The 17,441-nt window shown below is 50.1% G+C and overlaps 2 protein-coding genes across 8 annotated transcripts in view; both read right to left on the bottom strand.

The window, feature by feature from the left end:
- The window catches only part of L3MBTL1 (L3MBTL histone methyl-lysine binding protein 1), a 33,960-nt gene extending 24,882 nt beyond the window's left edge, over nt 1-9,078 (bottom strand). For 4 of the 7 annotated variants that reach the window (XM_058850948.1, XM_058850954.1, XM_058850952.1 and 1 more), the window contains exon 1: nt 8,793-9,078. The gene's annotated coding sequence lies outside the window, so the exon portion shown is untranslated. Of the gene's footprint in view, nt 1-6,429; nt 6,653-8,792 lie in introns of all 7 variants that reach the window. The other 3 variants (XM_058850949.1, XM_058850950.1, XM_058850951.1) reach the window with 2 other exon arrangements.
- A 113-nt stretch (nt 9,079-9,191) lies between these two features.
- On the bottom strand, nt 9,192-13,867 carry SRSF6 (serine and arginine rich splicing factor 6). Its single transcript, XM_058850956.1, has 6 exons — nt 13,569-13,867; nt 13,199-13,347; nt 11,795-11,922; nt 11,430-11,638; nt 10,798-10,887; nt 9,192-10,682 (listed from the first exon to the last, which is right to left on the bottom strand). The coding sequence occupies exons 1-6, from the start codon at nt 13,673-13,675 to the stop codon at nt 10,319-10,321; spliced, it is 1,047 nt and encodes a 348-aa protein (XP_058706939.1). The 5' UTR covers nt 13,676-13,867; the 3' UTR covers nt 9,192-10,318.
- Nucleotides 13,868-17,441: the final 3,574 nt, after the last annotated feature.

The following is a 17,441-nucleotide window of genomic DNA, read 5'->3' as shown; positions in this document are numbered from 1 at the left end:
ACTGCACAGCCCCAACAGTGCTTTATAAAGCACGATCTGCTCAAAAGAGCTGCCTCTGTTCATCACAAAACTAGCTTAAAGTAGTCTAATTTGAACAATATTAATGGATATTCACTTTGTGTCTTCTCAGATTTTCAAACATTTCTAAAATCTGCATTGGTGCGTGCTGGGGGCTGCCCAGCTGGGAGGAAAGGTCCTGCTGGACACAAGATGCCCATGGGCCAGCAAGGTGCTCCTGCAGCAATGCAGAACAGTGTCCTGGGCTGCACTGGGAGCTGGGACACAGCCAGTGGAGGGAGGGGATCCTTCCACTGCCCAGTACAGGGGACAGGGACAGACTGGACAGAGCCCAGCACAGGGCCATGATGGGCCATGATGGAGAGGCTGGAGCATCTCTGCCATGAGGAGAGGCTGAGAGAGCTGGGACTGCCCAGCCTGGAGCACAGCATGCTCAGGGCATCTCATCCCTGGGGATAAATACCCAGGGTGGGGCTGCAGAGGGGATGGGGCCAGGGACAGCCCCAGGGGCCACAGGCACAAAGTGACACACAGGAGGGGCCCTGTGAGCTCAGGAGACACTTCTGCACTGGGAGGGTGGCCGAGCACTGGTGCAGGTGCCCAGGGAGGTGGTGCAGCCTCCACCCTGGGAGAGACTCAAAAGCCACCTGGACACATCCTGGGCAGCTGGCTCTGGGTGGTCCTGATGGGGCAGGGGCTGTGCCAGGTGACCTCCAGAAGTGCCTCCAACCTCACCCAGACTGAGATTCTATAAATTATTTTCAGTAATCTCCTCACCCATAACAGAGAACTTCCCCATCATTGCCATCAGCTGAGATATGGATTTTTAATTCCCTCCAGTGATAAAACTGAGCCTTTAAGAAAGACCACCAGCTGGGATCATGCTAAAACTGCAAGTGGCACACCAGAGCACTACAGAGACCTGCGAGGCTGAGAGCTGCTCCCTTGGATCTTCCCCTGTCTTCTGGCATTGCCCAGGGCAGGTGTTTAGGAGACTAATGGCACTGCAGGAAATCCTTGCTTTGTATACACACAGGAGCACTCAGGAACACCCTTGGCACAGGCAGCTGGCCCAGTGGAGAAAGACAATCACACACTTCCTCCCTTCCAAATCTGACTGCTGCTCAGGAGTAAATGCCTCCTCTGGAACAAACCAGGGGCCACAAAGTTCTGCTCCTGGGTTATTGTGCAGCAGGGTGAGGTTTGGAGTGGGCCACGGTATTTATCAACACCTCAAAACCAGATGAAATGTCCTTCTGTTCATGTTACACATTTCAAAAGAGCAAATAGAGTCTGTGGAAACGGAGATCAGAGGGAGAAGGGCAATAAAGCAGCAAGCTGCATTCAGCTTTATGTTCAGACACAGACGACAAGGCAGAGGCACTCAGGCTGGGTGTCACCTGCTGTCCCCAGGAGTTTCACTGTCACCAGGACCAGCTTTTGGGTCTGTGGATGTGCTCACACCCACAGGTGGGGAGGATGAGCAGCTGCCAGAGATCCCATGTGCCGCCCCAGAGGGGTGAAGGTGACACCATCCAAGCTGAACGCCAAGGCCAGCAGGCAGCCTGAAGCCCAGGCACTTCTGAGGGACACAGCAGGGACAGCCACAGCCCCCTCCCACTGCCCCCGAGAGCACCAGCCCTGCTCACCACCCAGACCGGCACAGTTCGGGTATTTTCCCACACTTCTAAGCAGATGGAAACACCTAAACAGGATGGATACCTGACCTCAAATTATTTCTAACTGCCCAGTGTTTTATTTTCTTTTACAATTAATAAAGAAATCAGTCCTGGACCATGTGGAGCAGCCTGTCCACAGCCTGGGCTGTTTGTGCACTGCTGGCCCAAAGCCCTCCAGGCTGCAGGGCCGTGTCCAGGGCTGCAGTGGTGTCACTGCAGGCTCCGGGACAGCACCTGCTCAGCCGCTCTTTGAGGAACACCTGAAGGAACACGGCCAAGCGTCCCCCCTGCAGGGCTCCCGCAGCCCCGGCGCGTCCCGGAGAGGCTCCCGGGGGCAGCGCGGTGTGTGCGGGCCCGGCCGGGCCATCAGCGCTGCTCGGGGCCAGCGAGCCGCTCCCGCTGCCCGGGGCAGCCCCGCCGCGACCACCGGGATATCGCCGCTTTTTCCTCCCCCAGCGCCGGGCCCAGCCCCGCTCGCCCGGCCGGGGCCTCGCCCGTGTGGGCACCGGGCTGCGGCGATGCCGGGCGGGGACGCGGCGAGCCCGGGCCGGGCTGCCCGGCCGCACTCCTTACCTGCGGGCGGGCGGGCGCTGCTCCGAGGCGCTGGGCGGCCCGGGCCGGGCCGGGCCGGTGCGGGGGGCGCGGAGCGGGAGGGGCGCGGGGCCGGTCCGAGTGTGCGCGGGGAGCGCGGGGAGGGGGCGGCTCAGCCGCGCCGTCGCCCTGGAAACGCGCGGGGCCGCATCCGCAGGGCCGCGCTCAGCCCCGCCGCAGCTTTTCGGGGGGATGCGGGGAAAGGGGGGCGGTGTCATGGCAACGCCGGGAGCCCCCCCGAGCGGCCGGGCAGCCCCGGGCCAGACTTGGACGGGACGGGGAGCACAGAGTCACAGGGTGCTGCTGCGCTGAGGCACGGGGTGCTGTGGATGGGCTGGAGCCCCTCTGCTCTGAGCCAGGCTCAGAGAGCTGGGGGTGCTTACCTGGAAAAGAGAAGGATCCAGGGAGAGCTCAGAGCCCCTTCCAGGGCCTGAAGGGGCTCCAGGAGAGCTGCAGAGGGACTTGGGACAAGGGATGGAGGGACAGGACACAGGGAATGGTTCCCACTGCCAGAGGGCAGGGATGGATGGGATATTGGGAGGGAATTCTTCTATGTGAGTGTGGGGAGGCCCTGGCACTCCAGATGTGGCTACCCCTGGATCCCTGGAAGTGCCCACGGCCAGGTTGGACAGGGCTTAGAGCAGCCTAGGATGGTGGAAGGTGTCCCTGCCCATGGCAAGGCATGGAATGGGATGAGCCTTTAAGGTCTCTCGCAGTCCAAACCATTCTAAGATTGTGTGATTAACCAAACACCCCTCTGAGAGAAATCAGACAATGCCAATGGGGATGTGCCCTGCACAGCAGCCAAGGGCCCTGGAGACCATATCAGCTCCCCAGGCCTTGGCTGGTTTCAGTATCAGGGCAGACTTCTCTCCCTGGCACTCCAGCCACAGGCCCAAAGAGGGAGCAGAAGGTGTTAACGTGACACCCCCAAGATCCCTGGGAAGTGAAAGGATCACTTGGACTGGTCCTGTAGTGGAAATGCAGGATGGACACACTGCAGAAGCACTTCCAAATGACTCTGGTCAAAGCCAGGCTGCTCACCTGCCCACCCTTCAGTATTCCATAGCCACACAAGAAGTGTCTTCATACACTTACACAAGGTCTGTCCCACTTACCTGCAGAAAGTGGGAGTGGAAAGAACCAAGGCTGGAAGCACAAGGGTCAAATGTACAAAAAGCTTCTGAGAAAATCTCTCAATGTGTTTTGGATGGGCTGGGGAGAGGTGAGTGCCTGCTCACACTGACAGCCAGCTCTGGCTGCTCCAAACCCAGGGCATGGAGTGTTCCTGCTCACTCTGGAAACTGTAGGAACAGCCTCACAGTTTTAGTGCATCTGCAAGTTCCTTGCCACCTTGAGTTTTGTATTCCAAAATTTTTACCACATTAAAAATATTAAGTCAGACTCATGAAGCAACAAGTCCTGCAAATCAGGAGGGAAGTAACAATATACTTCCTTTGCTACTACTGCCTTCTTCCCCATTTTCAAATAAAACTCCAGTGGCACAGTGTAGAAAAAAAATTTCCCATATCAATCCTTTTATGTGGCAGAGGCAAGGTCAAACAGATTTGAATGAGGAGCAGAGTGAAATTCAGTCACTTGAAAAGCAACCCATCAGTTCCCTGTTCCTGGCTGAGCTTGCTGTAAAAAAACAATCAGGAATTCAGAATGATGAATTTCTGGGGAACAGATACATTAGGTAAAAAAGAGGAAACAACCCTGGCTTCCCAGGGAGCCCTCTGGCTGAAGTAACACCAGATCATTTCCTTCTCTGTTCCTCAACTTCCATTTCTGTGACCTCTCTTGGGAAGGATCTGAACTTACACCTCAGGGGTTGGGGAGCTGTCCTGGGGAAGGGGCTCAAGGGCTTTGGGCTGAGGGCAAGTGGAACAGGAGGCAGCAGTGCCTTGGCAGCCCCAAGGGCCAGTCCTGTCCTGGGGGACATCAGGGATGTGACTGTCCTGCTCTGCTCTGCTCTGGGGCAGCCTCACCTCCAGTCCTGGGCACAGTTTGGGCCCCTCAGCACACACAGGACATCTGAGAGCTGGAGCTGTATCCAGAGGAGGGGACCAGGATGCTGAAAGGCCCCGAGGCCAGGACGTGGCAGGAGCAGCTGAGGCCACTTGGCCCATTCAGCTGGGAGGAAAGAAGGCTGAGGGGTGACCCCATTGCTGTCTGCACCTTCCTCCCAGGGGGCAGGTGCTGATCTCCCCTTCTGGGAGCAGCAATGGGACCCCAGGAGATGGAATGAAGCTGCCTCAGGGGCAGTTCAGGTTAGGAAAAGGTTCCCCACCCAGAGGCTGCTCAGTGCCTGGAAGAGGCTTCCCAGGGAAGGGGTCACAGCACCAAGGTCAGGGAGTGTCTGGACAGCACTCAGTCTCTGTGGTTTCATTTGAAGTGGTGGTGCCAGGAGCAGGGTTTTGGACTCAATGATCCTCATGGATCCCCTCCAGCTTGAGCTATTCTGGCATTCTATGAACTTTCGTTTACTTAAACTTAGCTCTTTGTAATATTTTTGTGATTTAATTTATTCTGACATGGATTTTTCAACTCTGCCACGCCATTAGTCCCACGAGACCCAACGTGTGCAGGGCTGTGCTGCTCTAGGACTTGTTTGGCTGGGATTTATCCCCATAGCATCCTGCTATTCACAGGGTGACAGCATGCACACGTGGTACTGCCTGTCACTCCTGTCTTTACCCACAGGCATATCCCAAAAACCTGGCAGAGACCTCATAAAACGTGAAGCAACAGGAAGCTCCTGCCATCCACAGCTTTTATTCCAACTGGGAAGGTCACTGCAGTGCTGTGTATCAGTTTCATGCTTTCTAGGGGGGTGTTGTGTGCAGAGAACTACAGAACAATTCTGGTCTGGACTGCCACATGCATACAGCTGACACCTGAATTATGGCAAGTGGGGGATTACACTTCCAATGTTGCAGAGCAACTGGTTTTAATTGTCAACAAATAGACCCAGACAAGAAAATTGGAGAGGCTCTTTCAGAAATACTTTTCTTGTGTCTCTTCCATTACTGTCAGCACTTACTCCATGCTTGAGCCAGAGCTAAGCAGAACAGGAGCTGCACCCTCCAGGTGAATTGTACAGCATCCCTGTCACCACTGTGATCACAAGAGACTGCTATTTTCCTCTCATGCTGATGCTGAGCAGAACAAGGGTCACAAGAGCTGTGCAGGGGAAAGCATTTTGCACTTTACCCTGTTCTGCTCCCAGCAGCTCACCTGGTCACTGTGGTCACAGCAGGCCCATGAGCTGTGATCCATTGAACACCTGCTGGCTTAACAGCACTAACTTCCTATTCCCATTTACACAATAATCCTGTTCCAGGAGCTGCACAAACCAGTAATAAATCTACAACCTCCCTACTCCATCCACACGCCAGCACAGGCTGTCACTTCCAACCCTGGCGTTACCTGCAGCTTTCCCTGCACTGTTTTTGGTACTTTGGACCAAAATCACCGTACTCAGTTCTTGCCCAAAGGAAAAACACTGGAGCAAGACTTAAGTGTCTGCTTCTAGAATGAATAAAAAGAGTGTTTAAGATATTCTAAATCGGACAACCCCACAAGACACTTTCCTTGAACAAGCGGATATTGCCCTTGAGTCAGAGAATCACCCAGAATCATGCCCAGAACTTGAGTCCTAGTACAAGCTGGTGTGAACTACACCCCAAGTCATGCATTAGCTGCTGACATCTTCGTGTGGTCAGCACTTTTTCCATGGTGTGGATCATACCAACTGCTCCGCCATTCCTTCTCCCTCAGGGACACACCTATGTGCTTCCAACCCAGCCTGGTAAAGACAGGCGTTGCTAAAAGGGTGGAAGTTTACGAGCCACTTCAGAGGAGTTTGTTTATTGCAGATTTTTACTTTATTATGAAACAGCTGAAACTTCCCCTCTGACACCTACACACACATTTAGCAAAGTAATAATGTGTAATGGAGCTGTGAGAGTTGAGCCCATATTCTCACCTAATCCTCATTCTTTTCACCTAACCACACAAAAAGGGCGGTGGGGGGAGGGGGGGGAAGGGTTGATCACAGTGTAAAAGCAACCATTATGATCCTAAAGACACATTGAACTGCTGCTAGTGAAGTATTTGTGTTAGCTGTGCTTCTCACCTTTTAAAGTAATGAGAGTGTTGCAGAACTTTATCACCAGCCACATCCAAATGATGCATCTTTCAAATGATCCAGGGTTTGCATCACCTCTCAAAGACATTCCCAGCACCTCAGCTATTTGTTGGGATTTCCAGGTTCCTCAGCCAAGTTTCTGCTTTCACAGTTTTCACTCTTTGATGTATGAAATTGCTCTGTGGATGTTACAGTGCCAACCTAAACTACACTTGGAACTGGAAATAGTTCAAGTTATTCCATGTGTGAAGAAGAAATCCAAGAATTGTTTTAAATGCCACTCCCCATTGCTCATCTAAAGGTGGTTACAATCAGGATGGAGACAGAGACATCTCCCAGCTTTAAACAGAATCTGAAACCACAGAATTTAGAGGTAGAAGTGTTATAGTAGGAAAAAGGAGGATCGCTTACTGGGGCCTCTCTCAGCGCTGCTCCAAGCAGTGATATTGCAAGGTGAGAGACTTGTTTTAGTGCACATCAGACACAGAAATTGTGCCCTTCCTTACAGCAACACAACTCTTCCTGACATATACAATCAAACAGAAAGTGAATCAAACAGAGGGTGTGGCTGCCCCATCCCTGGAAGTCTCCAAGGCCAGGCTGGAGGAGGTTTGAAGCAAGCTGGACTGGTTGTAGGTGTCCCTGCCCAGGGCAGTGGATGCGACTGAATGGTTTTTAAGGACCCTCCAGCCCAAACCAGCCTGTGATTCTATGATTTAAGGACAAAACTTGAATCAATTTTAAAAAAACAAATCACATGGAGGGATGCTTTTTGAAATATAGGAAAAGGCCAGGACAAGACTGCAAATACAGGCCCAGATTCCAAGTTTCACTTTTAACAGTACTTTTGATTTGTCTTTCACAATTTGCTACAGGACACTTAGATTTTTATCAGTCCTGCATCCCACATTTGATGAGAAGGCAGGTTTCTCTTTTGTCTTTTTAAAGACAAATTTATATTGATTATACCAAATGCAAAAAAAATCTCCAAAACCCCACAAAAAACAACAAAACCAAAAAAAGTCAGGTAGCCCAATTATGAAGGACATTCCTAAAAGGTTGTTTCCAGGGTCAGGTTAAAAATGAGTTATGACAATGCCAAGTGGTTTTCCCATCAAACTATTGCTGCTACTGCAGGCAAAGCAAAGCACATGCAGCCAGCATGCAGGTCCTGTAGCCTTTTACTCTTGTATGGAGACTTATCCCAACCCTTTCCAGCACTCCCAGAAGAGATCTCAGGAATAATCACACTTATGATGACCAACACACACCAGCAGCCTCCATGTTCCACTCCCAGAAAAAGTGCTGCTGACAGAGCTGAACACAGAGGGTGTTAGGGTTTTTGCTGGTTCATTACAGCATTATCACAAGCTGTGCACTTCACTGCCTGGCTCAGGATCTGGCACTGCCAAAATCTTCTTGGCTTTCCAGAGGAAACCCATCCAGAATGATGAGTTGTGCCAAGGAATCCCTGCTTCATTTGCACAGTGAAGGGCAGCAGCCAAAGGAGACAGGCAATGTGGCTCCAGTAACACAGAAAGAAATCTTGGTATTTAAAGGAGTTTCAGGTATATTGGTAAAATGCCATCTGGCCCCTCCCTGTAATTCATGAATAAGGAGCACTCAAAACATAACCACTGTCACAGCAATCTTGGCTCAGAAAGCCGAGTGTAGCTGGTTAAGAGCCTTCCCTCTGCATCACTGACCTAGGCTGGGGCGCCCACAGCCTTGGAGAGACCAGGACATCCCCAGGCTGGCACTGGAGTCAATTTTAGAAAGGGACTGTATCTACAAAAAAGTAACAGTCAACTTCTTATTAGACAGATATTGGGAATATGCACAGGTACTTTTCAACCTGCTGAGCTCCAAGCTCAATCCTTCTTTGGAGTGTGATGTGTATTTTACCAGCATTCTCTGTGAAGCTGTTTCACAAAGAGAAGCAGTTCCCCCTCTGAAGTCTGACCTACTCCATTATCAGAAGTATAACCAAAGCAGCTTAACTCAAGTATGTCCTCAAGTGTATTTTAGGCTGTAAACCTGAACTTAACTGTTCTTGCCCAGTCTGAATTCTGTAGGAAGCCCCCAGTACACTCCTCTCCCATCTGAGATTCTGCACTAATCAACACTGCGACACCATTTTTCTACTCATGCTGAAATACACCACCCTTAGCAAACAGCTCCAATTTAACCCAAAAACTCCTTATCACAAATTACCACCAGGGTCAGGTGCAGATAACACTGCAGCACCCAGGCTGATAACCTGATCTTATGGCACCAGGCATGGAACCACTCCAATTCAGGTTCCAGGAACATGAGCTTGGACCCCCTCTGCCACCAGCATGGATACTCACCTGCAACAGGCAAAGTGCAGCTTTTCAGAGATGGTCAGGAAATGGTGAGAAACTGACTTTAACAGTTGTTTACAGCGCAAAGAAATTCTGGGAAAGACAAGTTGGCATCAAGTCACATTTCACGTGTGCCCATGCTGACCCAATTCCTCGGGGCAGGTGTGTAACTTGGGACCAGAGATGCAGCTGTCACACCCAGCCACACCTGCAGAAAGGACAAGGTGACACACTGGGACACAAAGAGCTTGTGCTGGTCTCAAGCACACCACCAAGAGTGTGTCAAGAGCTACCAAGTGTTTCACTAAACCAAGGACGTTCTCTCCATAAAAGCAGGGTAAGTTGTGATTTCCCCAGCAAAATGCAGAGCAAAAATCCCATTTTACTGCAATGAACACAAAAGTTTGAGTCACCAATTTAATTTTATACAAGTCAAACTACACATTGTATAAAGAGTACAAGGCAGTTCTAATGTTTGCTACTGCATGTTACAAAAATCAATTTAACTATAAAGGGAAATTTTTGGGATGAGTCCTATTCCACAATTTAAGTGAATTGGCAACTGTGGTTTAGCAAAGCCTTTGTTAAAACTAGAACTCTAGCTCCAAGAGATTACATTTCCAATAAAGTTCGGACCTACACACGAGGATTATAGTTCTCCTAGTCTGAAGCAAAACGTTAACATAAGTGAGTCAAAGGGGAGGGAAGACAGATTACTTTACCTGGGTTTCATATCCAATGGGGATTCAGAGGCTGACAAACCATACAGCATACTAAAGACTTGGACCACAGCCAAGAGACACCTTCGTGTCTGACAACAGTGACACTTGAGATTCAAGCAAGAAACGTCAGAAAACTTTTATTCTTTCAAGTCTGGAACGAAAGGGTTTTCAGCAATACAGGTTCCAGAGTTCTTCTGTTACCTTTAATACAATCTCAGTATGGGGGGAATGTTCTTTTGGCAAGTCAAGGTACAACCTAAGTCCTCCAACTTGAGTTTATTGCTGGTCTAAAATCTTTCCAGTACTGTTTACTGGTTTGTACAGTTTGTCACCTGCTTCCAAAATTAAGATAAAATGTGTGACCTGCCCAGCAAGGCAATCCTGCCTTTGGCTGGAGGCTGAAACCTATGAAACTAATGACAGCCATAGCTCTAATGCCATGAAAAAAATAAGAAAAAAAGGATACTTTCAAAAAGCCCATATTTAAGCCTGTTTATATTGTTTATTTTTAATATAAAAACCACTTTGCATTTAAGAGTAGTTAAGTTACTCCTGCTGAAATGCTATAAAATCAAACTTTCAGCTCAATTTCTACAAAAAGGGGACTCTTCCTGCTTTGTACCACCATTCCACCTGGTATTATCAAATTTGGGATACAAATTAAACCTTTCGGCCTTATGACTTAGTTCTTAGGCCATTCACTCCTGCAAGAGAAAAAACCAACTTCTGAAGTACTAACATAACACTAATGGCCTGACAGGTAGGAAAATGTTCCATAATAGTGTGCAAGGTGAGAGGAGAGTTCTAGTCCTAATCTCTTGAACTGGATCTTGATCGCGAGCGGGACTTTGAGCGAGACCTGGAGCGGGACCTGGAGGCGGCTCTTTTGGGCGGTGACTCGGAGCGAGCCTTGGCAGATGGCTGCTGCTGAGGAGAGTTGGAGCGAGACCTGCTCCTGGACCTGGACTTAGACTTAGCATCCCCTTTACCATTTTCTTTGGGAGACCGAGACCTGGACCTGGATCTGGACCGGGACTTCTCCGACTTCTCCTTGGATCTGCTGTGTGAGCGTGAACCCCTGTCAGACTTGGGTTTGGATTTGCTCTTTGATCTGGACTTCCTGCTTTTGGATCGGGAACGGGAGCGGTCTTTGCTTCGTGACCTGGATTTAGATCTTTCAAAGAGAGAGACAAATTTATTCTGCATGGTCTGCAGTGTACTTCAGCAGCTGTAAACACTTGTCAGTGAGGAGCTGCCTGCACTGGCAGCATTAACTCTGGGGCACTTACCGGGAACGGCTTTTGGAGACACTACGGGATCTGCTGCGGCTGCTCCGACTCCTCCGACTTCTGCTTCTAGATCGTCTCCTGGATCGTGACCTGCAGACATTTAAAATGTCATTCCCTTTCTCTTTGCCTGGTTGTGTCATCCATCATCAAGTATAGTATGGAAGGGATCTTAAAGATCAGCTTGTTCCACCCCCTGCCATGGGCAGGGACACCTTCCACTACCCCAGGTTGCTCCGAGCCCCATCCAGCCTGGCCTTGGACACTTTCAGGGATGAGGCAGTCACAGCTTCTCTGGGAAATCCATCCTCACAGGGAAGAATCTTCCTGAATCCATCTAATGCATTGTGCTATCTAGTAGCACAATCTAACAGATTCTACAGAACTTCTCAAGAGTAAGGGTGGTCCCAGCAGGGTGAGTTCAACATACTGTCAGTGAATCACATCTGAGGTTTCACATGTGATGAACTGCTCAAAGCTGGCTTTGCTGTATGATATAAAATACTTCCTTCTACACTGAGGCCTCCTCCTGTTCCTAAACCATCAGCTCAAGGTAACCACTGCAGGCAGGGTACTCATCCCCATTGCTGCCTGTAACCATTTTTGCTGCAGTGACCAGCATGCCCCCGACTTACCTGGACCTGCTGCCAGAGTAGGATCGCCTGTGGCTGGAGCGTGGCTTATCCTCCACCAGCCGGATCTTCCTGCCGTTTATCTCTGTGCCATCCAGCTTGTCCAGGGCGCGTTTCATGTCTGAGTACGACCGGAACTCAATCACTCCTTCATTTGTACGCTCTTTGTGGGCATCTGCATAGGTCACCTCCCCAGCCTGCCTCATGAAATCCTGCGGGGAGCAGAGGGCACTTACAGAACAGGAGCTCTGCAAGCAGCACTCAATGCACACATTTTAATTATTCTACTTCAACAAAATCAACATTGCTATTAAAGGAAGCTATTGCTTCCTGATACAACAGACTCCACACAGAACATCAATACCTACTTTTAAATCCTGCCAACTACAGCGACTGGAAAGGTTCTCAACAATCAGCCTGAACTCTGTACGAACGGGCGGTCCATATTTATCTCGTCCCGATTGTCTCCGACTGCTATATCCGCCACCACCCCCACCTTGATTGTACAAAGAAACAAAGTTAGGTTGTCTCCTAGCATGAAGGATGCTCAATGTTCTGAAAGTTAGTTTAACAGTCATATTTACTGGAGTAGGACTTTATTTCGCTAAGCCTCCAATAAAATTTGCAATTTTGCCATGATCTATATTAATGGCAAATCAAACAGACTAACATCCTACAAGTCTGTGCTCCTATGATCTGTTAGAGAGTGACTGCTCCTTATTAGATTCACCTTGCTAAGTTTTATTTTACAGAACATTGTAAAATATAAAACTTAACTGATTACATGCATTTCTACATTTTACAAAAACGTTTACTAGTTACACTAAGTACTTACATCACAGTATGAGGTTTTTGGTGGTGGTTTGGCCACAAAACACGCAAGGTAACAGTCACCTAGTTCAGTTTAACCAGTTTTGTCTAACCCTTGGAATCCTCACCATCACCCTGCGTCTAATGGCAAAAGGCTGCTGTCGTCATGGCTTCCGGTAAGGTCAGCCAAAGGGTCATAGGGCAAGGGTCACACAATGTATGGAAAAGCCATGGCCAGGAAAGGCAGTCATCTTAGCCTCAGTGGACACAGCCTCAGCCCCACTGGTCACTTTTAAATTGAAACATCAAGGACTTGTTAAAAAGTTTGAATTGAACATGCAACAATTTTAAAACAACATACATTTGATTTTTTTAAAAAGACAGAAACCCACCCCCCCCAACACCACGTTTCCAAACACCACCGAAAAATTAACCTTAGTACTTTTAATTACAGTACTAGGCCATTCAAGCTCTACACAGCTCAGCTCAAGAAGCTACACGAGTGAGCTGAGCACAGAAATATTTACAATGCCCCCCCTTCAGCACAACAGATTCCTGCTCGAAAACCTCCCCCCGCCCCTCCCATATATCGAACTGAATCAATCACATCAAAGTTCACAGCTGAGCGATTCTCCCCCAGTTACACGACGACATTTATACACTAACATTACTGATGCAACATTGCTGTCACATCTAAACGCTCCCAGGAATACTGGAGCCGTTAATGAGCAGAGCATACCCTTTCTAGAAGGCCACGATTTGGTAGCCAGAACTGCTCCGGGATACCCGAGGGCGCCGCTGGTGCAGGGGAAAACGCCGCAGCCCCAGCGGTGCACCGGGTACCCCCCGCTAACGAACCCCCCGGCCCAGCCCCGGGGCTCGGTGCCAGCCGAGCCCTGCCCGCCCCCGGCCCTGCCCGCCGCCGCCCCGAGCCCCGCGGGGAGGGACGGGCCCGGACTCACTGCGGCTGCTGTAGCTGTAGCCATCCCTGTCGCGGCGGGGGCCGCGGGCGTGCTCCACGATAACCCGCTCCCCGCACAGGTCCTTCCCGTTCAGCTCGTACACGGCATCGTCGGCGTCGCGGGAGTCCTCGAACTCCACGAAGCCGTAGCTGGGCATTGGAGAAAGGCCCGGTAAGGCGGCGGCGGGGGCACAGTGTCACGGCCCCGGTCCATGTCGCAGCCCCGGGACGATGCCGCGGCCCCCCCGCTCCGCTCCGCTCCCCCCCCGGCCGCCATCTTGCGCCGGCGCCACGCGGCAGCGGCCGCGACATGGACGGGCCCGGCCCGGCCCGGGGCTCTCGGGAGGGGCGGACGGACGAATGGCGCTCACCCGTTTTTGAGATCGACCTCGAGCAGGCGGCCGTAGCCGCTGAAGAAGCGCTGAATGTCCTTCTCCCGGACGTGGTAGCTCAGGCGACCGATGTAGACGCGCGGCATGTCCGCGGCGGGGAGAGGGGGGGAGGAGGGGAGGGAGAGGAAAGGAGAAGAGGAGGAAGGGGAAGGAAGAGAGACAGAAAGAGAAAGTGAGAGAGAGAGAGAAGGAGCGAAAGCGCTGGCGGCGTGAGTAGCGGAGGCGCTGCGGGCCCGCTCCGCACGGCCGGGCCTGGCGCACCACAATGGCGCCCGCCACCCGCCGCCGCTTTTATAGTGGGAGGCGGGGCTCGCGCGAACGTCACCGCGCAGCCGCGCGCGCTCGGGGGGCGGTGGTTGAACGCTGCGCCCGCGCGCGCGCGCGGGCGGGGGCCCGCGGGAGCTGCGCGCGGTTGTGCGCATGCACCGCCAGTGCGTGGAGTCTCCCGCGCTCAGGCCTGCAGAGCTCCCGGGATCGGTCCCACAGAGCCTCGGGATCGGTCCCAGAGAGCCCCCGGGATCGGTCTCTCAGAGCTCCGAGATCGATCCCTCAGAGTCCCGGGATCGGTCCCAGAGAGCCCCCGGGATCGGTCACTCAGAGTACCGGGGTCAGTCCTTCAGAGCCCCGGGATCGGTCCCTCAGAGCCCCCGGGATCGGTCCCTCAGAGCCCCGGGATCGGTCCCTCAGAGCCCCGGGATCGGTCCCTCAGAGCCCCGGGATCGGTCCCTCAGAGCCCTGTCACGACCTCCTGAGAGCACGGGCTGCCCCTGGGGCTCTGTGTGTGGGGTCCCTTCCAGGCACGGCTGCGCAGGAGAATCGCCAAACACCAGCCTGGAGTCACCAAGACTGCACCCTGACTTCCATGTTCTGAATTAGAAAAATTCTCCTTATCTGCTGATAAAAATCCTCTCATATGTGGATAAATGCACTGTTTTACAGTCTGCTGGGCTTTACATTCAAGGTATTCATAGTGTACACTATGATTTGTATATTTGAGACAAACTTCTATATATCTAATTATTATATTACATTAAATACTTGGATTTTATAAAGCATTTCTATTTTAATGCAGATAAAATTTTTATGTTGCATACTACATAAAAACAAACTTTGTGCAAAACAAAGTTCAGTCTCTAGAATTTTTAAAAGTTTAATAAAGGAATAAAAAGGGACAATGTCGAGCGCTGGGGTGTTTCTGGCTATTGGCCAAAGAACACACCGGTAGATGAAGTAAGTGTTATATATATACTGTTACATTACTGAGGTACATACATATTCATGTGTTTCATGCATTATTCAAACATTCTTGTGAGCTTTTTGATGTCTCAAGAACTCTTGTTTAATTTCACACTTCGACTTTTCTGTATGACATCCTGTGGGTTAAGTCCATATATTTTATTTCTTCTCCTGTTTCCACCCTGTTGTTCCACTCCCTGATAAAGAGTTCTTCTATAGTTCTTCTCCAGCGCTCTAGTTTATGTCACTGTTATCACTTAGAGAGGTCAGTCAGGAGATGTGGGGGAAACAAGCATAATTGCCTCACACCATTCTTTTAGTTGCATAGGAGCACTTTAACATTTTGTGGTTTGCTAAGGCCTACAATATAATACAGTCATCGCACCACTATTTCTGCAAGCTTTACAGTGCAAAATGAATAGATTGTGTTACACTAACAAGCAGCCAAAGAGAATTACAAATTGTACCATATCCAAATACTTATGATCAATACCAACAAGTAAAAGCTAATACATAAATTAGCAAATTTAATACATAAATTTGCAAAAGCCAATATTATATTGTCATTTTTAATATAATCAAAATAGTAAAAAGGCCGCGTTTAGTCCTACTGCAGGATTTTTCCCAGTTGCTTTAAAAGCAGCTTATGTTTACCTCATGCTTCCCAGGGCACCACCACTGCCTCCCCTTTCCAGGGTGCTGCCCAGAGTGAATCTGTAATAGAGCAACTACTGAGTTTGAGTTACAGAACTGGGAGAATCAAGTCCCAGTTTTTCTCATTTAATAAAAGCTTGATCCACATAGTGCAACAGGCAGTGAGTGACTTGTTACAGTGGAAAGGGATTGGATGATTTCACAAATTGGTGGAGTGTTTTCTGTGTGCAGTTACAGCAACTAATTTATAAGTTGCTGTATTGTTTTTTTCCCTATGATATATAGGTATTTTGACTTGTAGATAAATTTAGCCATTACATCTCTGTGTAGAAAATTCAAAAAGTTTTTTAAAGTCCTGAATAGCCCTACACAGAGAGGAACAGTATGAGAGATGTTGTATCTTGCCCCTGAGCCTACTGAAATAAAAGCTCTCCTGGAAGTGTTGGGATGTAGCTCACACTCAGGGTTTTCCACCTTTAGCTCTTCCATTGGAGAACAAGCTCTGAAGTACCAGAGCTTTCTCAGAAACTGGTAAGTGGGAAAACTGTTTAGTAATAAAGTGTCACAGTGTCTCTGAGCCTCTCCTCTGGGCAGCAACACCATTGCACTGAGTGGGGCACACACAGAATTAAAGGATTAATTCTACAAAAGACTTAAAACGTAAAACCCCAATTATTTAAGTAATTTGTGTCTCCTTTGGGGTAACTGCAGGTTGTAGTGCCTAGTCCCAAAGCTCCCCTCTGCAACACAGCTGGATTCTGTTATTTTCCACTCCTTTTCTCCCTAAGAAATGACTCCCTGGCACAAATTAAAAAGTCCTTGATAGGGGCATTCACCTGGAATTGTCTGTGCTGGCACCTATGGAGCTGCCTGTAAGACCCACTGGAAACAACCCCATTAGATAGAGGCAGCTAAACCATCCCATGCCCAGTGAAGGCAGAGTGAAAGCCTGGACTAAAGTTCAGGGATAAGGAGGGAAACTCAGCCTGTTTTTAAGGGCTTCCCTGCAGATGGATGCTCTTCAGGACCAGAGCCCTGAGGAACTGCCTTCCTCCAAATACCTGCCCTTCAGTGCTGTTTTCACAGCCCATAAAAGCTGCTCTCTCATGGGTGATGGTGCTCATTTCAACACCTCTGCCTCTCAGTATAAGGAATTTCTTTCCCTGTTTCAACAGGGAAAAATAAATTCTTGATGGCAAAAGTGCTATCCATGCAACCTCTGAACTCTGAATCTTTGCCTGGTGTTTACATCAGCATCTTTTCTGGGGAGATCATCCCTGTGCTGTGCCCTGGAGGTGGACGAAATGCAGCCTGTTCAGCTCAGGGCCATACAGAGTAGGAATGATCACAGGCCCTGTGCTTCCTGGCTGGTTTTTGTACATGCAGAGAGCTGATCTTTGGCCCTGCCCACCCTGGAACAGGTGGTGGCAAACAAAAGCACAAGAGGGAATTGGTTTTCCTGTAATGAGACAACTCAGCAAACCCAAAAGCAAAGTCAGGTTATAAAAATCCCCAAGCCAGTGTGGAACAAAGCAAGACTGGAGTGAGACATCAGGAAAGGGAGAAACAGCACTATGAGTGCATCTGCTGGGTGAGGGAGTGTCTAGATGGGAAAAGGAGACACAGTTCCCTGCTTCCTGCTTGTGTGTAAGGAGATCCAGCAGCATCTCATCACAGCACCTCCCTGGGACTGGGCCAGCACAGCCCCCAGAGCTGCTCCACAACTGGGCCAGGGCCTCCACAACCAGAGCTCCTTTCTCCAAAGCATCAGTGCCTGGGCCCCATGTGCTCTTTGGAATATGCAGAGGATGTGACACATGGGATGAGGAGTCCCGTGTCCCATGGGATGCTGATACACCAGCACTGGCTGTTGTGTCTTTCAGGCTTCAAGGGCCCTGATAATGTGATGGCTGTCTCTGGTGGAGCATCTCAAGGCTCTTGGCAGGTGGCAGCAGAGTGAGA

This window comes from Poecile atricapillus, chromosome 15 (genome assembly GCF_030490865.1).
Source record: "Poecile atricapillus isolate bPoeAtr1 chromosome 15, bPoeAtr1.hap1, whole genome shotgun sequence".
Classification (NCBI taxonomy): Eukaryota; Metazoa; Chordata; class Aves; order Passeriformes; family Paridae; genus Poecile; species Poecile atricapillus.
Note: the sequence above shows the minus strand (reverse complement) of the source record. Positions and strands in the feature narration are given on the sequence as shown.